Below are 25,195 nucleotides of genomic sequence, written 5' to 3'. Positions count from 1 at the left end.
ATGGCTTCCGAGGGGAGGTTGATTCTGGGGAGGACTAGATCAAAGCCCAGGGTCCTGCGAGGGCCTCGCTCCAGGCTGCTAGGTTGTGAGGCGGGGTGTAGTGCGGATAATGCAGCCATCGGGTCGCACCCAGGGGGCAGCATCCCCGGGCACCAGGCCCTCATGGCAGCCACGCCTCAGCCCGGCTGGCAAGCGTCTCTGCGAGGCCTGCGGGCGGAGACGCGCCATTCTCTGCTGAAGATGTGGGCCCACAAGTGCTTTGGGCTGCTCTTGCTTGCCGTCTGGATGCTGCTTTTGCTGTGCTACTACCTGAACACCGGTGAGTGGCCGTGGCCAGCCTCTGCCGAGCCACGCAGTTGCGTCTCTATCTCCCGCCCCTGCTCCCCCCCGCCCCCCCCCCCGCTTTTCCAACCCCCCCTCCCGCCCCCGCGCCTCTCCACCTCCCCGCTTCTCCTCCCCATAATCCCCTAATCTCTCCCCTTTCGCGTCCCTCAGAGCCCCTCCCAAAGCCCTTCCTCCCGGGGCCTTTCATCTCGACCTCCCTTTGCCGACTTCCAACCTACAAAATTCTAAAATTCTAATCTCCCTCAGCCCCCAGCCTTTTTTTTTTTTTTAAACGGAGGTGAATTTCCCTCCCAGAAAATGGCCCGTTTTATAGCGAATGAGTTGGTGGCATTTAGTATATTTCACTCTTGCAAAGCCACTGCCGTTACCTGGTTCCAAAATGTTTTCATCCACCCAAGTGAAAATCCAGCTTCTTTTACTTAGCATGACGTTTTTTGAGATATACACCTGTTGTAGCACGTATCAGTACTTCATTTCATCTTAATGGATGAATAATATTCCATTGCATGAATATCCTGCATTTTGTGTATACACTGATTATGTTCTGGGCATTTGGGTTATTTCTGATTGTCAGTTATTATGAGTAATATTGCTGTGAATATTTGTGTACAGTGTTTGTGTCAATGTGATTTCAGCCCTCTTGGGCATATACCTAGGAGCAGAATTGCGATTTCCTCCCTTTCTTAAAAACGTGTTCTTTACTTATACTCCTAAAGGCCTTCTCTCTGTCACCTTACCTGGTAGATGTATTCCCTCCCTCACCGCTCAAACTTTCAATCAAGGTCTTTTCATTCTTCACCTCCCCAGGATGACTTTCCTTTGCTCACCTTACAGGCCTCCTCTCCCCTTCCTCAAAAGCCTTTCTTCTTTATCTCACAAAGCCCTTGATTCCCCTCGCTCCAGGTTTTCACTCCAGACCTCCCTTGGAAAAATGCCTTCATTCACTAACTTCATGCCGTCCTCTCTCTAACTTAATGTCACGAAGTCCCTCCTCCCCTTGCTCAAAATCCTTCTTACCTCCTTATTACCCTCCTTCGGGCCTTCTTTGCTCACTATCCTTTTAGAGGCCTCTTTCAGCCCTCCAAAGGCCCTCCTTCTCCCTACCCTTAAGTTTTTCCTCCTTCACTGCTCAAAGGTACTCTCTCCTTCTGCCCCAGAGCCTTCTTTTCTGTCTACTCAATGGTCTTGCTGCCTCATTTTCCTCAAAGTCTTTCCCACCTCCTTCTTCAAATATTTCTTGTCCCTCACTCAAATACTTTTCCTTTCCCCACAGCCTTCTCTCCTTAGCTCCAAGTTGGCCTTCTCAAAAGTACCTTCTCTACCTTAACCCCTGGCCTGCCCTCCCTCACAGCTCCCTCTCAATGGTATTCTGTCTCCTCATCTGCATAAAGGCCTTGGCTTTCCCACAGTCTTTCTCCCTCACTCAAGCTCCAACCTTATCCCTCCACCTCTAAGCTCAAGGACTTTTCTTTCCCTGCCTGCTCCAGGACCTTCCATCCCCCCAACCAAGGTCCTCCTACAGTCAAAGAAGGAGGCAAAAATTGAGCAGAGGCATTGTCAGTAAATGGAACAGACCTCTGTATACTATGTCATAACTTTGTGGGTTTGTAACTTTTGGTGGGGGACGAAATTCAAAACTAAATAAAGTATATGCTGTTCATTCTTCTATCAGCTATTTTACATAAGTTGGGAAAATATAATTTTTGCTCTTTCACAAATATCTTAAGATACTTTTTAAATGATTGCTTGCAAATCATATTACTTCAAATTATTCATATTTATTTTTTCTTCTATTCATCTAAAATACCAAAGTATTTCTGAATTACTTTTACTGTATTTGTAAATGTTAGTTACAAATACATTTGAGAGCCTTACAAACTGAGAGCTTTTTCATTCTCTGAAAAAGTAAGTTAAAAAACAAAACTATAAATTGTACATCATTTTTTTCTTAGTCCATGATTTCTTCATTTTCTATTTCTATTTTGAGTAGAACTCTTACAAAAAAAGAATACTGTTATTCAGTGTGATTTCTTTATTTCCTTGGGGACTTTTTCCAATATAGGTTTAACATGTTTTCTCCTAAAATAATCCATGATTCATTCTTTATATTGTCAGATTTCCCAGATTCCCAGGAGGTGATATGTGACTGGATGGATTAAGTATCATTTTGCATTTTAAATGATTTAACTTAATTAATTTAACTAAATGCAGTGTGTTATGGGTTGAATTGTGTCCCTTCCAGAAAAAAAGTTAGAATTTTAAACCAAAGTACCTCAGAATGTGACTTTATTTGGGGCAAAGGTCTTTATAGAGGTGATCAAATTAAAATGAAGTGAGCCCTAATCCAATAGGACTGGTGTCCTTATAGAAAGGGGGAATTTGGACACAGAGTTAGACATTCATAGAGAAAAGACCAAATGAATAGACACAGGAAGAAGACCGCTGTATATAAGCCAAGGAGAGAGGTTTTCTTCCCAGCCCTCAGAAGGAACCAATCCTATTGACATCTTGATTTTGGGACTTCTAGCCTCCAGAATTGTAAGACAATCAGTTTCTATTGTTTAAGTCACCCAGTTTATGGTTCTTTGTGTCAACAACCTTAGCAAACTAATACACACTGAAGAGTAAGCGGCCTCCATGGCCTGGAGGATTATGGTGAAATTTACATGGTCCTAGAGCTAAATTTCCCCTTCTCTTTCCTAGACAGACAATTCTGAGTTCTTTTAGACTTAATGTCACCAATGGAATTTGAAGTTGAAGGACTTGAGGTAGCTCCGGGATATTTCTAGTTTCATATTTTCATTCGGGTCCCCAAGCCACTTTGCTTTTCAGGTTATATTTATGTAGAGGACATAAAGACTGGTGACATACAGGATGAGGAGACTAGCAGATTGGGGACTGAGAATTTGATCCCACCTATTTTACCAATTTTCTGTAACCTATTGAATCAGTCTTCATTGCACATCTTTTTCAGGGAGATTTAAAACATAAAACAAGAAATAAAGATTTACTAATAGGTAGTATTTTCAAAATACTTCAGCTCCATTGACAAAACCATGTGACTAGTTTCTGTATTATTATATTAGAATACTTCACTTACCTGCTCTCCATGGGGAATGAACGAGGCAGTGCATATTAAAAGAAGGTCTGGCTGCTTGCCATGTACCTCATTAAGCACCATGCTTGCTCTTGTTTTAACCATTTGTGCATGTGGTGTGTTTGGAGGAGCTCTGAATTAGGAGTTAGGAGACCTAAGTTATCTTGATTCTGTCACTGACGTGCTGTGTGACCTTTGATGAGTCACCTTACCTCTTTAGGTTTCTGTTATCTTGTCTAAAAATTGAGATTTCACTAGATAAGTGTTTCTCCTGCCTTGGTCATTTGTATAACACCTGCATAGTTCTTGATTATCTTAATGTTACCAGTTTTTCATCTTTTGTTGAACTGCCCCACTTTTTTAACATAAATATATATATTTTAAAAGGAAACTATAGCACAATTATAAATTGAAAACTGGTCACCTTTGCTACTATGACAATTATTTATAAAAATAAATATCCTGAAAACAAAGTAATGTTATTAAATTTAAAATTATAAGCAATAAAATTAAAATAAACAATGGAGGATGTATGACAAAATATTTACCCGTTTTACATTGTACTAAGCACTTCATTTTTTACTTCATTTACTCCTTACAATCCTTCAAAATAAACATTATCTCCATTTTACAGATGAATAAATTGAGGCAAAGAGAAATTTACTGATTTGAAGTTCACCAACGATTATGTAGCAGAGCCAGAATGCAAATTCAGGTCTATTTGAGACCAAAGCCCAGAAAAGTCCCAACCGAACTTCTCCAATGTGATACCATTAGCCACTACTCCCATTCTGTCTCCTCACTCTTTAATACAGTTCCTCATCTGAGAGACTTTCCTGCTGAGTAGGGCTGGCAACATAATTTGCATAATGAAAATACAAGGTCCCTTGTTCAAAATTTATTACACATTTCAAGATGATAGCAGAACTAGGACCCCAAGAGTAGGGTCCTTCTAAGAGCCAGACTCTGTAGATTGCACAGGTCTCATACCCATGGATCCTGCAGCTTTGAGTCTGTTTTTTCTTTTTTAAATGTAGTTAGATTTTCAGTCTCTTTTTGTAACAGGGAAATTAAAAAATAAAATTCTTTGTGACGGGGAAACATAATTGTTTTTTTTTTTTTTTACCATTTCTTCCTGCCTTTTAAGGACGCTGGTGCCTAATCTTTTGTTTGCTGAGCATAATGAGTGTACACATGCAAATTAGAGGCAGAGAGGATGGAGTTATTCTGCCTATGAAATACAATGCCAGAGGAGAAAGAGTCTGGAGCCTAATAGGGTGAAGAGGAAGATCTGAGAAGACTTAGATGAGGGATGATGGGAGATTTTGGAGAGAGGAAAGGACAGTTTAACTGCTCCCTGGGATGAAAGAATAGAGATGTTAAGGGGGATTTTATAAAGGTTTGCTGTATGGTGAGTTATGTCAACTTTTTTTGGTGTCGTTGGTAATTTTGATATCCTATCATATATATATATATATATATATATATATATATATACATATATATATATATACATACACACACACACATTAAGTCAGCAGCCAGTTATACTTAATGTTGAAACACTAGTGCATTCTCATTAGAGTCAGGATCGACTATAGTATGCCCATTATCATAGCTGTTTTTCACCATAGTTTCAGAAGTTCTAGCAATGAAGTGAGAGAAGAAAAAGAAATGAGCTGTTAGTATTGGAAAGAAAGGAGGCAAAACCATCTATATTTAGTGATAATATGATTGTATAGATCTGGAATGAAACTGGAGAACAGTGGAGAGCTAAAGAGCGTCAAATAAGGTAGTGAATCAGAATATACATGAACCCAAATCAATAGATTTCTTACATACCAGCAATAAATCAACTAGAAAATGTAATGAAATAGATTATATTCACATAGCAAAATATATATGATATTAGGGAGTAAACATAGTAAGAATAAGGCATGGGACCTGCATGAATCTAACAATAAACCTTACTCAGGGAGAGAAAAAGAGAGTTGAATGAGTGGAGAAAACAAACCTATTATTGGGTGTAAAAATACTGTACAGTTATCACTTCATTTCAAATGAGCTGACATATAACTGAATTCGTGCCAAGCACATGAGACACACAATAAATATTTTTAATGAATTTTAAATAAGTGAACATAATTGCAATAAAAATATTATTAATTTTTTTGACTTGATAAAATGATTCTAAGCTTCATCTAAAAAATTCTTCAGAGTTAAGAATAAAATGTTGATAATGAAGACTAATGAAAGGATTGCCAGATCAGTTATTAAAACATATAACAGTGTAAGATAAATTATAACAGTGGTGCTATTGGTTCATGAACACATAGAGTCATGGAACAGAGTAGAAAATTTAAGAATCAGATTTATAACTCTTTAATGACCTAGAATATGATGGCAGTATCATAAGTAGGAAAGGATGGACTTTATGTATTTGGACAACTAGAAAAAAAGCATCCCTACTTCATAATATATTCCAGGTGGATTAAAGATATGAATTTCAAAAGTGTTAGAAGGAGGGCACCTGGGTGACTCAGTCAGTTAAGTGCCTGCCTTTAGCTCAGGTCATGATCCCAGGGTCCTGGGATGGAGTCCCACATCTGGCTCCCTGCTCAGCAAGGAGTCTGCTCCTCCCTCTCTCTCTGTGCCTCCCCTGGCTTGTGCTCTCTCTCACTCACTCTCTGTCATTCAAATAAATAAATAAAATCTTTAAAAAAAGTGGTAGAAGGAAATATTGGAATTTAGAATATCTTTCTAAACATGACCCAAAAGGCAGAAATAGTAAAGGAAGAGATTGATACATTTGATTACATAAAACACTTGAAACTTTTGAACTTCCCAAAACATCATAAAAAATATAAAGATAGCTGACTACCTTGAAAAATATTTGTAACATATGTGACAGACTAAAGCTTAAGTTCTCTATTATACAACAAATGTATGAAAGATGTAAGCTCGGCGCACCTGGATGGCTCAGTGGGTTAAAGCCTCTGCCTTCGGCTCAGGTCATGATCCCAGGGTCCTGGGATCGAGCCCCGTATCGGGCTCTCTGCTCAGTGGGGAGCCTGCTTCCTCCTCTCTCTCTCTCTCTGCCTGCCTCTCCGCCTACTTGTGATCTCTCTCTCTCTGTCAAATAAATAAAATCTTAAAAAAAAAAAAGATGTAAGCTCACTGATGACTGAAGGTGCAATTAAAACAAAAGAAATACCATTAATTTCGCCATCAAACTGGCAAACAGCAACAAAAAGTCTAGGGTGCGAGAAAACTGGTATTTACCTGCACTACTGGTAGAAGTGTACTTTTGGGCAGGCTTGCTAGAAGGTAGTGTCACCAAAATCAAGAGCCATTCTTTACTAATTTATCCTAAGGTATTTTTCATAGCTACCGGCAAATATATAGTTCCAGGGGTTATCATTACAGTGTTCTTTCTTTTTATCTCACTGACGTATAATTGACATATAACATTATATTAGTTTCAGGTGTACAACATAATGATTAGATATTTGTATATATTGCAAAATGATCACAATAATTCTAGTTAACATCTATTATCGTACATAGTTACAAATGATTTTTTCTTGTGATGGAAACTTTTGAGATCTACTCTCTTAGCAACTTTACATATGCAATACAGTATTATTAGCAACTTTAAATATGCAATACAGTATTATTAACTACAGTCACCGTGTTGTACATTACATCCCCAGAACTTATTTATTTTATACCTGGAATTTTGTACCTTTTGATTCCTTTAACCCATTTCATCTACCCCTACCACCTGTCTCTGGCAACCACCAATCTCTTCTTTGTCTATGAGTTTTGTTTTGTTTTTGTATCTATGAGTTCTATGCAGTATTCTTTATAATATCAATATCTTGTGAATAACTTAAATGTCTTTCTATGGGGGAATGGTTAACTTAGTTGTAATAGGGCTATATAATGGAATACTGTGAAATTATTAAAGATTGTCTTGAAAAATATTGAATGATATGGACAAATCCATGCTACAGGAACAAAGACAGATATACTTTCCTCTTGTATCAGAGGGAATGATGCAAATAAAACTAACAGCGGTCTGTTTGAAGTGTTGAGGAAGAAGGATAAGGAGAGTTTTACAATGTCTAAGGGCTTCATTTTTATCAGTAAATAAAGAAGCCATCAATATATGCCAAGAGTTTCTGTGATGGGGTCTGATTTAGTTGGGATACATACTGTTTCCAAGTTTTTAATTGGTTGGGCCTCTGAATGTTAATGTTGTTTGTCAGAGGCAAATTCAGTATTTTAATTCAGTTTATAGCACAATAATAAGATGTGTTAGCCTATGGCTTAAGCATTTTAAAATTATTTTTAATTAAAAAATTTTAAAATATTAATACTTAGTTTTTCAGTTTTCAGCAGAATCACATTCTGATTAATAGTACCTAAGCTGTTATGAGATGTAAGTATAATACCTGTTAGTCCTTAGACTTTCCATAATTAATTTAACTAAGCAAAAGGTAATTACTACTAAAGGGTCATAAAAAGTGATCAATGCTTTATACTTTGGGATTAATAATTTCACTGTTTCTTAAGGGTTCTCGAATTCTGTGTCTCCAAGTGAACATATTCTGTGGAGCGGTGAAGATGCTAATGGACGGTCTCTGGAAAAAACTTCCATTTGGGAAGCTCTGTTAAATTTTTTCTTTCCAACAAGTAAGTTCTTTGTTTTTTTTTTTTTTCCTCCCACTGTTCTCTTTTTGAAGAGTAATTACATGTTTAGGAGGCAGTGTGGGCTATTGGCACCGGGGAGAGCCAGACCTGAGTTTTAATGCTGATTCTGCCCTTTGCCTTAGGCGAGGTAACATCTCTGAACTTCAGTGTCCTCATCTTTAAAATAAAAATACCACAAAGAATTGTGAGGATGACCTGAAACTGTACTTTTAAGACATTCCATAAATGTTAACTCTTTATGGAAATGCTTCTCCTTCACAAATATCTAAACCTTTCATAATTTATCTTACTGGCATTGCCTGAAATTTAGTCACTGACGCAATATTGTGAAATCAATATCTTCTTTAGCATTAATCAGGGAACTGTGTGGCTCTGATGTTATGGATTATACCAGATGTTCTCCCATCTGTTTTAATGATAAAAAGTTCAGGTTTCAAGTCACATCATATTTTTGTGATTCTGTATATAATGTGTTTATCAAGCACATGATGACCTCTGAGAATTATTAACCACAAATAAACATGTGTCATTTTCTACAGCATGTGGTGCCCTTTCAAGGAGAATCTTCAAATAAATTGATACATGAATTACAAGGATGAAGCTTTTATTAAAAATCATGAGAATTTATTCTAACAAAATTTGATGTACATATATAAGCACAAAATTGTATCCATTGTTTAATTTCAGGGTCTACCACTTAATTTTTCTGTGATCTTGCATAACTCTCTTCACAGTTCTCTATATTGGTTTCATCCAGTACAAAACAGGCATTATAACACCTACTACTAATGAGAATAACAAAATAAATGAGGACCTTAAATAAACTTTAAAAATGGTCATGGTCAAGTTGAGTGAACAAAGAGAAATTTGAGGGGTTGCCTGGCTGGCTCAGTCGGTAGAGCATCTCAATCTTGGGGTTGTAAGTTTAAGCCCCATGTTGGGCATAGAGTTTACTGTAAAAAAATAAAAATAAAAATCAGGGTGCCTCAGTGGCTCAGTCAGTTAAGCATCCAAATCTTGATTTCAACTCAGGTTATGATCTCAGGGTCATGAGATTGAGCCTTTCATGGTGCTCCACACTCAGCCAGGAGTTTGCTTCTCTCCCTCTCTCTCTGCCCTGCCCTGCACCCCAGCTCACACACACTCTCTCTAAAACAAATAAATAAATCTTTAAAAAAATAGAAATAAAACTTAAAAAAAAAGAAAGAAATTTGAGAAGGTGGTATGTTGTGAAACTTAAAAAATGGTTACTGAGTGCCAAAGTTGTTCATAAACAACAACAGATGATGATTTAAGCTTTAGAGCTTATGGAGATAACAGACATACACTGTCCCATAATTACCTCTAATAACATTATACAAACACTGAAGCCACCTTTAAAAATAGCTTAAATATGAATATCTGCATTCCAAAATATTCCTTCAACCTGGTATGAGACACCCAACAAAATCAGACTGTTCATTTTAAAAGAAACTTTGGGCCCAGGTTGATTCAAATCTTTCAAAAACAGGGATTAAATATTTATGAAATGCATATGCTTTCTCTTTGAAAAGAATAACTACGAGTTCATAAGATGTGAAGTACTTTTAACCAATTTATTTCCTCCTGTGTATAATTGAAAAGGAACACTCTCCCCACATAAGCACTAAAAAAAAAAGCCTGCCGTTTTGTCATCAGGCTGTTGTTCATCAAAGATTTATCTCTTGCTCATTAAAGTGATAACCTTGAGACAGACTGGCAGGGAAGCTCGAGAGGTCACATGATCGTTCTCTCTTTGGACAAAATTATATACAGAAACCTGATAAAAATTAGTCTACCCTTTTTATTCTTCAAAATACAGGTGTCTTGGTAATTTAAGTCTGAAAGCTAATTTTAGTATCTGGCATAAAGTCCATCAGATGCAATTTCAGTATAAAATAACAGAAGTTCAACATTAGATGGGATCTTAGAGATCATACAGTCCAGTCTCTTCTGTGATTTAAAATCTCTTCTTTGACTTCCATTCCTGGAAATTGGTCTTTGAGCAATGCCAATAGTAAATTCAACACGCAGTAAGTTCATACCATCTCTGACCAGGCCCTGACTCTAGTCACCGTTTTTTGAGTGTCTGGTGCCTAGGAATGAACATGGTATTCCCAATGCAGTCCAGCCTGAGGGAGGAAATCACTGTGGGCCTGGCAGAATTGGAGAATAGATTGCCCAGTGTATATAACAAGAAAGTAGACCAGGTGCCTGGGTGGCTCAGTGGGTTAAGCCTCTGCTTTTGGCTCATGTCATGGTCTCAGGGTCCTGGGATCGAGGCCCACATCGGACTCTCTGCTCAGTGGGGAGCCTGCTTCCGCTCTCTGTGCCTGCCTCTCTGCCTACTTGTGATCTCTCTCTCTCTCTCTCTGTCAGATAAAAAGAAAGTAGACCAAACTCTCACATGTATAAAATGTGTGGGAAATGAATATCCAAGTCAGCTAGAAATGCATTAAATTTATGGCCTTGCAGATTACTTTGATTCTTTATTTCTAGAATGGGGGTTTTGAAACTCATTTTGAGAGTTTGTTGTGAAAATTAGAAATGTGTGTAAAGCAAGGAACCTGGCCCAAATAGATACCTAGTGAATGGTAGCTATTATTACTTTTACTTTAGTTTTAGGAATTGCCAATCTTTAAAAAGGAGAATGAATATATGTATGTGTGTGTGTGTATATATATATATATATACACACACACACATACATATATTCATTTTTTATAATTTTTATCTCTTAGTATATATATACTAAGAGATAAAAAATTATGTATGCCTGTAACCATGATATTGTTCTTTGTTGACATTAAAGTTCTTTGGAGCGATCATGAAATATCAGTTATTACTTTTCTAAGTCCGTAGTTGTTGATCGTATTGGAGAGTGAACTGAATTTATGTTGGCCTTAAGCCATACTGTGGAAGTTTTCTTTTTGAATATAAAACATGATGTCTGTCTATTTGGTTGTCATTTGTTTATACGTCATTTGCTTATAAAACAAGATTTTTTAAAATCAGGTATTTGAGCTTGTGCATCTTTATTTATTTATTTATCTATTCATGAGCTTGCAAATCTTATAGATTCAGATATGTATGGATTTATTGCAGTTGCATGAACCTTGGTGTTCATGCTATAAATCATTGCCTATTCAAAATTATAGAGACATAATTTAAGGCCAAAAGGAAGAATCTTAAAACATACTGTAGTGCTAATATGGTAAGTGTTCACAGAAAGTAGGTCAATATCAGTAGTACCACTTACCTTATACTCTAGCAATAAACTGTGAATTTTACCTATATTCATTTTCATTGACATATTTAATGAATTTCTGTAGCTTAGAAGAATTGAGTGAGAGGATATCAATGGTATTATTTTAACAAGGTGTCGGTTTTAAAGACATTTGATATTTCTTGTTATTTAGCTCCTTCTGTTTTATATATGTATCCTACTACTCAGTTTATAATCTATAGTCCTTTTAAAACTGCCTTACCAATGACCTGTTAACAATTTATATTTTTCTGCAGTTCACCTAGAATTGAAATGTGATGTTAATAACTTTGTGATAATTTTTAGCTTAACTCTTATTCTTTTCAGCATTCATCACTTTGCATATGTCATTCAGTCTTTAAACGCACCAGTTTGAATGATTTTTTTTTTGTTTTGCAGTCATTATTTAATTAGGGAAAATGCTTATTAACCATACTGAGTTCTTTTTCTTGGATTTTGTTTCTGAAAGCGTGCATTCCAAAGGTGAATCAGGTAGTGAAGGCTTGCAATGAGCTGCAAGATTATAACAGGAGTGAATGTTTGGGATACAAATGCTGTTACACATCCTTCAGGACCAGTAACTTCAGCTGTTTTGCCCCATTAAAAGACAGTAAGTTCATCCTCTTACATTTATTTTATTTCTTTTTAAAAAATATCAAATAAATAGGTCACAATGGCATAAATTTAAATTTCGATCTCCCTGCTTCACACCTAAAGGGGGCTCCCAGCCCTAGAGCAACACTCTGTGAAAGCCCTAAGGTCGTTAGGCATCTATTCATGAACAGTTTCTGCTTAGCCCTTGGATGTGACTTTGGCAGTTCAGAATTAGTCTTATCTTTTCTTTTGCTTTGGCCACTCTCTGTCTTCTTCAAAAGATTTCAGACTTTATGATACATGACCCTCAGTGCCTGGGAGAAGATACCAATCAGGCATGCCTTAGCTTATTGCTCTCATCTTAACTTCTCTTCCTACTTGAGTAGAATTCTTCCCATTTATCTTTTCTTCAACATCTCGGTATGTAACAATAGACTCAAATGTTCCTTGTTAAGGTTTGTTTATTAGTTTCTTTTTGTTCTATTATTTTTGAATCAAGTTCTTAAGGTTGTTTTTTTTTTCTCTTTACGAAGTTTTAAGAACTAGACCATCTGTTTTTGCTCCTGCATTTGGACAGTAGGGACATATTACCAGTTGGTCCCATGAGGGCATATTAGATATGATTAAACACTAACAAATACTACAAAAAGGATGCATGCAAAACAATGTCTTAGATTAATATAGTCCCTATTCAATTTACAGCTCTTTGTTGAACATCTAGTATTAATAATGGAAACTGAAACCTGATCATGAATATAGTATTACAATTTCAACACTGTCACATGTTGTTTATAATTCATTCATCAGTTTAGTTTTTATATTATGTGTGAAGAGACATTTGGTCTTTATAGAGGGGAAAATTGAACCGTGACTTATAATTCCCCAATCATATTAGAATGCATTTCCAAATGAATATAAGAATAAAATATGCTTGGGGCACCTAGCTGGCTCAGTTGGTTGAGTGTCCAACTCTTGGTTTCAGCTCAGGTCCTAATCTCAGGGGTGTGAGATCAAGCTCTCAGCAGGTTCTGTATTCAGCGTGGAGTCTGCTTGTCCCATTCCCTGTGTCCTTCCCTCTAGTCTCTCTCTAAAGCAAATAAATAAATAAATAAATAAATAAATAAATCAAATCTTAAAAATGAATAAAATATGCTTATTCACCTGCAAATTCTTAATTTCTTGTTCAATGTTTTATAATTTGAAGTAAACATTTAAGAAGCCATTCCTTTAACAAATTAACTATTCATAGATTAAGTCACTCCTTGACTGCTTGAGAATGTATAACATGGCCAAGGGAAAAAACACGCTTAAGCTATAGGAAGAAATATATAGTATGAGTCTTACTAAGTCTGTTAGCAAAAACAGTAGGATCATTTTGCTAAGGCTTCCTTTGGGAAGCATGTATTTCAAGTGTAGTGTTTAATTGTATTTCAAGAACATTTCATAAACTCCTGCTTCTGATAGAGTAGCAAAGATATTTACCTGTCATATAAGAATACCTCCTTATTTTGCTTTATTCACTGGTAGTTTTTTAAATAAAAACTTTATGAAAGAGCTCAGATTTGCTTCTCTTGCTTAAGTCATAAAAGTAACAGGATATAATTAAACCAACAGAGCCTACACAGATGTTCCGGATGTTTGGGCTTGGTGTGATCAGCATGATCATCCTGGGATGTCTGCCCATTTATTGCTGCGCTCTTTGCCGGAGGAGGTAGGCAAACATAAACTTTTATTTGCTGATTGCTGAGTGTATTTGGATATTTCTGTGTAGACACATTTATTCGTATGCACTAGAAACACAAGGATTATGTTTGGGTCCCTTTTGTTTAAAAGAAGGTAGCTTAAGAAAAACCCAAAATAGAGTTCCCATAATATTCTTAAATGCATGTTATTTTATTTTTCCATAAATTTAGACATTCTCTTGCATAGTCTGTACCTTCCCTCATCACACAATTGGAAGGAAAAATACATCAGTGAGCTGGGAGTGTGTGAGTGGAAGTGGTTATTAACTGCAAGTCAGAAGAGTTCCCAGAAGTGTTGTCTCCATCTAGTAGCTGGTCATCTACTATTGGGTCTTAAAAGCCTTGGTCTGTCTTCAAGCCAATTTGTATCAGATTTCTTCTTACCATCTTATAAAAAATCCCAGGGGCCTATTGGCATGATGTTTCTAAGGCTTTAAAAAATACCTCTCTACCTACTGGAACAGTGGATGTGGAGATAAAGAGCAGGGCCAGGATGAGTGAGACAGTTGGAGCACAAAATTTAAGGAGGCACTCACTCTCAGGTTTGTATAAGGGCACTAGCATGACCATGCACGTAGGTATTTTCTTCAGTTCTCAGGGAAAGAAAAGGTACCTGGGGTGCCTGGGTGGCTCGGCTGGTTGTCCGCCTCTTGATTTCGGCTCAGGTCAGGATCTTGGGGTCCTGAGATGGAGTTTGGCCTCAGCCTCCATGCTCAGTGGGGAGTCTGCTTCTCTCCCTCTCCCTCACCACCTCCCACCCCCACCTCACTCCTGCACCATGCATGTGTGCTCTCTCTCTCTCAAATGACTGGATAAATCTTAAAAAAAAGAAAAGAAAAGAAAAAGCAAAGTCACCTATTGAAGATTAAGCTTCTCTGATGTGTTTATTCAAGTTAATGAGAAAGTGGTATTTGAGGTACCAAAAAATTGTTTAGATTTCACTGGAAGATTGACACTATACTATACACAAGTTACCTTATTTTCCATAAAGGTCATTAAGTGTTTTTTTTCTTTTTTGTACATTTTGCTTGTGTTTGATGAGTGTGTCATATTCAACACTGTATTTTCAGTCCATAGCAAGGTGCTATATTATATATATTATATATATTATATATATTAATATTAAGATATATATTAATATATATATTAAGGCACTTAATATATTTTTGTTGAATAAATGAGTGGTTGAATGAATAAAGAAATATAGTAGCTGGCATTGGATAGCCTGGAAGACAGTCTTACAGTAATTTAAAGTTTCTCATCGCTTATATCATTTTCTCAGACCATTTTGAAGACACATGGAGTCACAGCATTTCAACTCCTCCAGTTTGCTGACAATTCTTTCCATTTTTACTTAGTTTCCAGTACTGAGTGTGTAATCCCTAGGCCTCTCTCATTTTCTTTCTTTCCACAGATGATTGGGAATAGGAGTGGAATTTTTGACCTTTCCTTCTTCCAAGTTTGATTTCAGATAAAAGATAACTCTGAATAAAAATGAAATCATATTTACTAGAAAATTGTGGCTAGGATTATGCCATGCAATCTGGAGCCTGGTGTAACAGGCCCGGTACAATCATTTAATTATAGCCTCTGTATTGTGTCTCTGCCAAGGAGTTTTGTGGGGATATTCAGGTACACTGGATTTTTCTTTAAAATGAAATTCAAAGAATTATTCCTTGATAAGAATATATTTTCTTCTTTCTACATAGTATAAACTGCTTGAGACTGGAACAATGTGAATAGTATGTTTACTGAACGCCAAAAATTTTGGTTCACTATGATTTATTTATTTGTTTATTTTTTAAATTTTTTTTACAATTTTGTGTAAGACTGGCATGTTCCTTCAGACGTCCTGCGTTGTTTGCTACAACCCTGGATTATGTGGGGGCAGCTTTTTGCCACTTAGCTTAATTTCCAGGAACAATGGGTGTTCGAGGGTGGATGCGGCACTGTCAAGCTTTTCCTGGTAAGCTGATGTTAGAGGCAAGGTTAGTAATTGTGATAGAATAAAGATCCTATCCTTGATACCGAACAAGGAGCTTAAATGGAAGCCAAAGCCTGCTAACCATCCCTCTGCCTTTTGGGGGTCAAGATATCTCTTTAGAACTATCCCCTTAACTCACTTCTTGTTCATTTCAAAGAATAAAGAGATAGATAAAATATTGCAGTAGGTAAAATAAATGACCACATAAAAGGGAAGTAGATGCAGCAGTAAAATCAATATGTAGTGGTTTTAAAAAGAGAAGAAAGTAGCCAAACACAGTTGTTTGTCTAAATCAGAGGGGCTAAAAGCCAAAAGCAGATCTGCAGTAACATGATCTGGACCTATTTGTTAGAAGAACTCTTGAGACACTGAAAGATACTCTTAAGCTCCTCCTCCTGCTGGATCCTGTCCTCTACATTAAATATACACACCTTCAGATGTTGTACGTCTCCCCTCTCAGCCATTAGTTGTAAGCCAACAAGTGATGTCTTGACATTCCCCAGCTCCTGCAATTTGGACAGTGAGTTTTATTTACAGATTGCCTCAGGCAAGAGTTGGAGGAAGTAAAAATGAGAAGTAATATGAGCAGGTGGGAGAAATGAAAGCAGTTTAAGGGAAGATGATAATCACTTTCCAGAGCCAATGTATTTCATTCTTTTGGTGCCTAATTCATGCTTTCCATAATTGACCGTATTTAGTCACTGCTTGTGCTAGGGAGGATACAGAAATGTCCAAGACATAGGCCCGACTTTCAAGAAGTTTAAATCTACCTTAAAATAAGTCCCAAGCATGATATATTAAATAACAGTACAAGACGGAATATAATTAAGGACTAAAAGAGTGGTGGCAATAACTTGTCGAAGTTCTGAGGCAGTGGGGATCAGGATAAGTGGGAGAGAGCAGAGCTGGTTCCACAGTGGAGGTGCTATTTGAGCTGAGTTTTGAAGGGAGGACAAGATTTAGGTTGAAGGGTGCTCCCACAGAATCCGGTACATCCAGATGGAGTCTCCTCCTTAACTGCTCATCACTTGTAAGCAGAGGTGGCTGAAATTTGCCCCTGGAGTAATCTATAATGGAATCTCTAGTTTACTTCTACTTGACTTGAGTTCAGGTGTGGTACGAACCAGGTACACAGAGAACTTGAGACCGCTTGAGCTGGTTGCACATATACAAAAGGGAGCAGAAAGCATTAGTGAAACACTTTCTAAGAATTTGCTACTAATAACCTTATTAAACTTGCATATAAGATGAGTTTTGAAATTCATTACATCTTCAAGGTTATGTAAGATCTATTTTTATTCTCATTAATAGGGATCAGAAGCCTCATTAGGTTTAAGTGTTACTGGCTGGCTTAAGACTTATATATGAGATGAAGAAAGGAAAAGATCAGGTGGATGAGGACAAAAGAAAGCAGGGAGGAGGGCTCTAGTGGAGAGAGGAGAAGAGCGGTGTCTGAATTGTTCCTGTTACAGTAATAGAATGCCAATAATAGTAGTCTCAAGTGTCAAATTAAGTTTCTAATCTTTATCTGTTTTTAGATAAAGTTTAATCTCTATGCATAGGCCAGTTAAACATTTGTGTATTATATAGTGATATGATACTTGAGTATGTACATAGCTTTGGTAAGGTGGAAAATTCAAATATTATAATACCATGCCTATTAAACTCAGATGGAGTGCATTTTCTTGTTTTCTTTTTTTTTTGCAACTTTGAATTAAGAAAAAAATTCAGAACTCAGTCTGCAAATGACAAAACTATGTTTTCTCTCAACTAATAAAAAGCCATTTTTTTAAAGATTGTAGATCATCTGATACACAGATGATGTAAATAGAACATCCCCCATACACTTTCAATGTTGCTTCTTGCCAGATGGCTGTTACTGAAAATTTCTACATTTAGACAGATCCTGCTGCGTGATTCTCTGTATTTATAATGTGGTTTTCATTATGCAGATAGTCTTAATACCGCTTAGTTTCTTAGAAAGGGAGGTAAAGAATTGGGAATAAATGTGTCAAAAATTGCCTAAAAATCATCACCCATTGAATTTTAAAAATAGGCATTTACATTTTCAAATCCCCATGTTTGTGTGTTTCATTATACTGTACAATATAATTAGTAATGTTATTTTGAAAAGCTTTATGTAGTAATTAACCAACTGCTGAAAGGTTTGAAGTTCCTGGATTATGTACATATGAATTCAGAGAAAAGAAATAAAGTCTATAAAATTTAAAAGTATGGCTAGTCTCTAAGAACTTTGATAAAACATGATCAGATGAGAATGCGAGCAAACTGGAACCCTGCTCTGACATGAGTCACTATAGATTTGAAACTCACATAAAGCCAGTTCTTCTTGGACCCTGTTCAAAGTAATTTAGTTACTGAAATAATAAGAGAATCTCATTATATGCAGATTATATGTCTGAGGTGTTCCCATTGCAAAGACTCCAAGGGCAGCATTTTAGAGAATTCTGGAATAGTAGGTACTATTAAAAAGAACATTTTGTTGCCAAGTAACTAATAACCTCATTGCAAAATGCAGTGGCCTTTTCTCAATTCCCATCCAACTTGAACTTTTTGTCACATAGTAGTACATTATTGACTGCTCCTTTCTTGAAAATTTCCTTCCTTAGATTTCATTGTTCCCCTTACATTCTGATCCATCGCAGTTTGCTTTTCTTTGTTCTCCTAGCCGTGGTTGTTTTCCAAAGTCTTATTCTTATCTACCAGAGAATATTACAAGTATGTATCAGAAAGAACATTTGAAAAGATCTGTATTCTAGTTCTGTCTTCTCTACCAGTCTTATAGTGAGTTTAACTTCTTTTGGTACTGGTTTTCTCTTGAAGTTAGAGTAGAGAATTGAGTTAGATAATTCCCGAGGTCCTTTCTGATAGTAATATTCTGGTTTTCTCTGGGTGATTAACTCTTTTTAAATCTGAATCCTGGGGAGGGTGACTGAGTGGTTCGATCAGTTAAGCATCTTTCTTTGGCTCAGGTCCTAATTCCAGGGTCCTGGGATCAAGCCCCCACATCTGGCTCCCTGCTCAGCGGGCTGTCTGCTTCCCCCTCTCCTTTTACCCCTCTCCCTTCTCATGCTCTCTCCTCCCCCAAATAAATAAACAATTAAATAAATCTTTTTTTTTTTAATCTGAATCCTGGGGTGCCTGGGTGGCTCAGTGGGTTAAGCCTCTGCCTTCGGGCTTAGGTCATGGTCTCAGGGTCCTGGGATCGAGGACCGCATCGGGCTCTCTGCTCAGTGGGGAGCCTGCTTTCCCCCTCTCTCTGCCTGCCTCTCTGCCTACTTGTGATCTCTCTCTCTGTCAAATAAATAAATAAAAATCTTAAAAAAAAATCTGAATCCTGAAATCCTTACCTCTACCTCTTCCAAATTTCTAATTGCCTTCATGAATTAGGTTCTGTTAGTACCTTAAATGCAACCTGTGGAAAACTGAACTTATCTTTTTTTTCTCTCAAATCATCTCCCTTTGACATCTGTCCATTTCTATCAATAATTTCTTTAGTCTCCCAAACTATAAACCTTAGAGTCATCGGTGACTACTTTCCTTTATTTGCAGTATGTAATCTATTCTCTTAATCCATTGTCATTTTTTTTGCTTTCCTTTGGAATGAGTCTGAGATTTGCCTCTTCTCAAATTTATCTATTTATACAGCTTGGTCCAGGTCTTGTATGCTGTCAACTTCTGTCCCGGTTACGTGGTTTCAGGAGAGGAACAAAAAGGAGCCAAGGTGTATTAGTCTTTTAGGGCTACCATAACACAACACCAGAGACCAGGGGATTTAACCAACAGACATTTATTTTCTCACAATTCTGCAGGCTAGAAGTCCATGATCATGATGCCAGAGGATTTGATTTCTGGCGAGGGCTCTCTTCCTGCACATGGCCATCTTCTCACTGTGTACTCAGATGGCCTTTCCTTGATGCATGAGAGAAGGGGAAGAGAGAGAAAAAAACAAAATCTCTGGTTTTTAGTTTAAGAAAATGAAAAATTGTGGCACCCGGGTGGCTCAGTTGGTTAAGTGTCTGACTTTGGTTCAGGTCATGATCTCATGGTCCTGGGATCCAGCCCTGGGCTGGCTCCCTGCTCAGTGGGGAGTCTGCTTCTTCCTCACCCTCTGCTCTTCCCCCTGCTTGTGTGCTCTCTCTCTCTCTTTCTCAAATAAATAAATAAAATCTTTTAAAAATATAAATAAATAAATAACTGAAAAATTAGTTTTTATAATGATATTCGTTTTACTGATTGGGGCCCCACCCTTATGACCTCATTTAAGCTTAATTACTTAGAGACCCCAGTCTGCAAATATAACCATACTGGAAGTTAGGGCTTAATATATGAGTTTTAAGGACACAAGCATTCAGTCCTACAACAAAAGGCTAGCTAGCATCCAAGGGCAAAGAAAGGATTGAGAACTGCAGAGGGCACTGGAATAAGGTGTTTAATCCAAAGAGTTTATACACAAGAGAATATAACTAGGTTGGAACTGTAAGTGGGGTTTGGAAGATGGCTAGGAGTTGAGTCCTGGAGAAGGTTCCTGGCACTTTGATAGGAATATATGGCTGTGCCCTTAAGAAGGAGGGAGTTATTAAGGATGCTTACCAAGCCAATTTGGACATATACCTGGGTTCCTAATCTATGCTCCTTCTATTCCATCCTGTAATGTCCTGCCAGATTAATCTTCCAAAGATAGTATTATTTCATTTTATTATATTATTCAAGATCTTCTAAAGCATTCAAGAATATCTGGATTCTAGGGGCGCCTGGGTGGCTCAGTCGTTAAGCATCTGCTTTGGGCTCAGGTCATGATTCCAGGGTCCTGGGATCAACTCCAGCATCAGGCTCCCTGCTCAGCGGAAGCCTGCTTCTCCCTCTCCTACTTCCCCTGCTTGTATTCCCTCTCTTTCTGTCTGTTTCTCTGTCAAATAAATAAATACAAATCTTAAAAAAAAGAATATCTGAATTCCAGACCTTTTATTTATTATTAATTATTTATTTATTATTTATTTTTATTCCTTATTTATCGAGCTCTTACTTTGGTCTGGGCAGTTGCTAGGTGTTGTGTTCTTCTCCATCTGGTCATCTACCTGGGAAGCTTCACTGTCTATGTTATGAGCCATCTAAGCCCATAGCTTCAGAGTTCCCTGATGCACTCAATTCTGAGGAATCTCTCCTGTATTCTGTATTGGCCACCCACTTTCATGCTCATATCCTAAATCTTGTCATTCATCACAAATTGAACTCTGAGTCTCTGAAATCTTAAACTTCGAACCTCAAACTACTCTTTGACTATAGATAGGTGCTTTGTCCTCTAGGTTTTTCTTTTCTTTTACTCTTGCTACACCTATTCTCATTGAGACCTCTAGGGTCTTTAACTCTGTTTTCCCCTATCTTCTGTTTTCTATCTTTTAATATTATCTGATTTCTTTATCTAGCCTGGATCCTATCGTCTGATACATGAGTCCATTCTTTCCAGCTCCTTTGTTTCTTTGAAATAGAATCCAGACTACTTCTCTGCTTCTAGATCTATAGGTTCCTGGGAATTCTTAGAGAAAAATAATCTCACAACTGTATAGATCTGTATAACAAGAAATTCCCAGTGAGCCAATTAGTGTTTCCAGCCACACCACTCTACTTGATGTTTACAAACAACATACTTCTTTGCCACTCTGATCTTTTCACACAATGTACCACCCACTGATTGAAAAGCTCTTGTACATCTTCCTATCAACACTCTTCTTTATCTGGCTCTCCCTACCCTGGATGCAGGCCTCAGCTTAGATGTTACCTCCTCTAGGAAGCTTACCCCAGACCACCAACCTAGACTGGGTCAGGCTTCTTCCTTTTTGTCTCCTACCAATCTCTGCTTACTGCTGTTTGGATCGTCTCAATGTGATATAATTCAGCTTATATAGCTGTCTTCCCTTCTAAATTTTAAGCTTCTTGAGGGCAGGACACATATATTATTCATCTTATGTCTCTAGTATTGAGAATGGTATTTATTTCATAAATGAGCAAATGTGTCAGCGAGTGGATGAGTATGAGACAAGTTGATCTGTACGTTTCAAGTTTGAGTATGCTGGTCACAATATGATATTTTACATAAAAAGAAGAAAATCACCTCTAGGATTTTGGACAAATCATTTCACCCCTACTTTCCCTCTTGGGCATTCTCAGTAGATATTGGGTAGAATATCTAACTTTGGATCTCAGTAATGAATGTTAAGGCTGAACCTAAAACCTAGTTCTCTGCAGACTAGACTAGTGCAGTGCATTTCAAAATAATAAGGCCATGTTGCATTTTTCTTTGTCAACTAAGGTGAAATGTACTCCATTAAATTTAAAGTAAAATCTATGGATAAAAAATAGTCATTTTAATTATGTAAAATAAAATATACTGAAGTCATATTAGAAAAACAGAATAAATCCCCAATTTCTTATCTAAAATTCTGAAGTTCAAAAAGTTCTACAAACCTAAAACTTTTTTTAAACTCATTTGGCAACAAAACCTGAGCTGACCTGACCTGAGACATTTTCTAGTCATTAGTTAATGCTTAAAATGAACAATCATATATTTTGTCATAGAAATATTATTGTGTTTGATCATGAGATGTTGCTTCAGACCTTATGGAAGTGCCATGTAATATTCAGTATATCATGTCATATTACCTTTCTAAAACCCGAAATATTCTGCACTCTGGACCACATCTGGCCCCAAGAGACTGAGAACTATATAGTTGTTTCAGTTATTATTTTTTTTGAGACTGAAGTTAATAGCACTAAAACATAAAGAGGCCATAGGTAAATCATAAATACATTTTTGGCCTTCACCCACTATTTCATTTACGCCTGGAGACTTTTTTATGATTAACTGAGGAAAAAGTATTTATTTGCTCCATATATGTCTTACTTGGTGGAGCTCAGTGACAACTCAGTAATGCAGTTTGAGGGGAGAAAAGTGAATATTACCTTCAAAGTCATCATTTCAAGGGCAGGCTTGTCAATCTCTGGGCCCCACATGCTAAGAACCTGGTTGCTCTGTATACCTAAGTAGCACTGTCAGGAGCCAGGTGTCCTCTTCTGTACACTACCTTGCTTTGAGCTGAGGCTAGGATTATGTATCTGTCATTACTTCTTCATAACATCATATGGAAATCTTCCTTTCTCTTTTGGGTTTCCGTCCTTACTTTTGCTTTGAGCATTTCTAGCTTTTCTCCTTGGCTTGTGCTTAGATCTTTAGAAAGTGAGAGATCTTGGGGCACCTGAATTCCAAATGATAGCAATAGTCAGTGAAAGTGTAAGCTTGTAAAATTAAAGTTGTTAATGTAATGTGAACTATTACCATTTAGTTTTTAAATTAATAGGAAAGAAGAATCTCTATAGGCTAGGAGTAAAAGGGAAGGTTTCCAAGGCAAATAATATATAAGCTGGGTCTTGAAGTGTGAGTAACATTGATGTCAGCAAAGGGGGGTATGACAGCATTACTGTTGTGGAAGAGGATCAAGTTATCAAAATGACACTATGTAGAGTAATAGTAGTGGTTACAATGATAAATATGAATGAGCCAAGTGCAATATTTTCTATCAGATTTGCTAAATATGGTGAGTTAAATAATCAGGTGGGAATGTATAAAGAGTTATGTGGGTAAATAGCCTTTTCCTTATAACCCATCATTTTTTATAACCCTAATTGTTATTGTTCTATCACTGTTGAAAAATAAGGTTTCACTTTGAATTTTTAACATTACAGCAAATGGGCCAATCCTTTACGAAGGAGAGTCAACAGAATTTTAAAGGGTTTGAAGAAACAAAGAAAGAAAATAAAGAGGGATGCTGAAATGTTACGGACAACGGCAGAAGAGGAGGAAGGTTTAGGTGATGAAAAAGAGCAGGAGACCAAAGGTAATTAGCAGTAGGGTATAAAATTGAAGTATTTAATGTTTGATTCTTTTACCACTATCTTGGTTCAATTGATGTGCTTCATTGGTTGGTTGGTTTTGTTTGTTTTTGTTTTTGTTTTAATCCCACAAATGTTTGGACCACAGGATATGAGCTTCTGAAACAGTATTATCACTGGGGAGATTTGGGTTCTAGGAAGGTGGACAAGAAAGGTGCCAAGTTGTTTGGGTACCACACTGTTTGGTATCCATAGTTCAGCCCGTTAGAAGAAATAAGTGGAATCTGTCTGCTCTGACTCTGCAGCTCCATGAAAGACACCTTCGCTAAATACTAATGGCTGTAGTTACCCATATGTACTGACCATGCCAGATAGGCAGGCGAAAGAGGGTAGCTTCAGGAATCTGACAGATCTGCAATCCAATCCTGGATCCTAGCTGTTAGTTTCAGCTACCTGCTCCCCAAACTTAAATAATTTAGTATTATGAGTGGTTGAGGGATCCCAGAATCATACAGCAGGGACTACCTGGACCTTAGGCTTACAGATCTCCTAGGTGTGGAGATTCCTCCTTCCATAATAATTAGGAAGAGCCAACTAAGAATAAAATGGTCAGTTAGAAGAGAGGTATCAGGGAATAGAGTATTGGACTGGGGGATGGTCAAGAGACTCAGGCCATTATCTTATAGCATTTTCACAGACAAGTTAACCTTTCAGCAACTTGATACCATAAGCTGAAATTTTTTTATATCACTTAAACAATATAATGTATGTGAAAATGCTTTGAAAATTGCAGTGCAATACTCACATTTATTTTTTTTTATTTTTTTAAAAGATTTTTTAAATTTGTTTATTTGACAGAGAGAGGGAGATCACAAGCAGGCAGAGAGGCAGGCAGAGAGAGGGGAGGAAGCAGGCTCCCTGCTGAGTAGAGGACCCTGAGATCATGACCTGAGTCGAAGGCAGAGGCTTAACCCACTGAGCCACTCAGGTGCCCCGCAATACTCACATTTAAATTGTTAAGTTCTAGCCTCAGTTACAGAGAAGCAGAGGAGTGGAATAACAGACCATTGATCTTAGTGTCAGGAGACTCTGGCTTTAGTCTCAGTTCTGCCATTATGTACAGTGGTAACTTGGGCAATTCCCTTAATTTCCCTGGGCTTCAGTTCACCAAGCTGCAAAATAAGAAGTTTGGACTAGATGAATAAGAAATGTGACTTATCTCAGAAGAAACAAAATTCTTATATAAGGTATTTTATATAATATATAAATACATAAATATATGTATTTATACATATCTAAGGTAATACATAAATATATATTATGATTACATGTATATACATACCTATATATCATTGCTTTATATAAGTTTAATGCAATATATACATGTGCATATGCATGCACACACAGACACACATATATGACTTTATAAATAGACTAACAATATGATTTCTGTGGGCCATTTACTGGGGCATGGAAGTTCACCTTGTTATTCAGAAATTGTCATTGTATTTGCCACAGTGTATTTT

The 25,195-nt window shown here is 37.1% G+C and overlaps 1 protein-coding gene across 1 annotated transcript; it reads left to right on the top strand.

Moving 5' to 3' along the window:
• On the top strand, positions 1-23,924 carry LOC111158951 (FMR1 neighbor). Its single transcript, XM_022521308.1, has 6 exons — positions 1-319; positions 8,021-8,140; positions 11,911-12,051; positions 13,650-13,746; positions 23,523-23,674; positions 23,818-23,924. Exons 1-6 carry the CDS (start codon positions 1-3, stop codon positions 23,922-23,924), a joined length of 936 nt encoding a protein of 311 aa, XP_022377016.1.
• The last annotated feature ends 1,271 nt before the right edge of the window (positions 23,925-25,195 follow it).

The sequence above is a fragment of the Enhydra lutris genome, unplaced genomic scaffold (assembly GCF_002288905.1).
Source record: "Enhydra lutris kenyoni isolate GAN:26980312 unplaced genomic scaffold, ASM228890v2 scaffoldscaffold65, whole genome shotgun sequence".
Lineage (NCBI taxonomy): Eukaryota > Metazoa > Chordata > Mammalia > Carnivora > Mustelidae > Enhydra > Enhydra lutris.
This window is presented reverse-complemented; position numbering and strand designations above follow the sequence as displayed.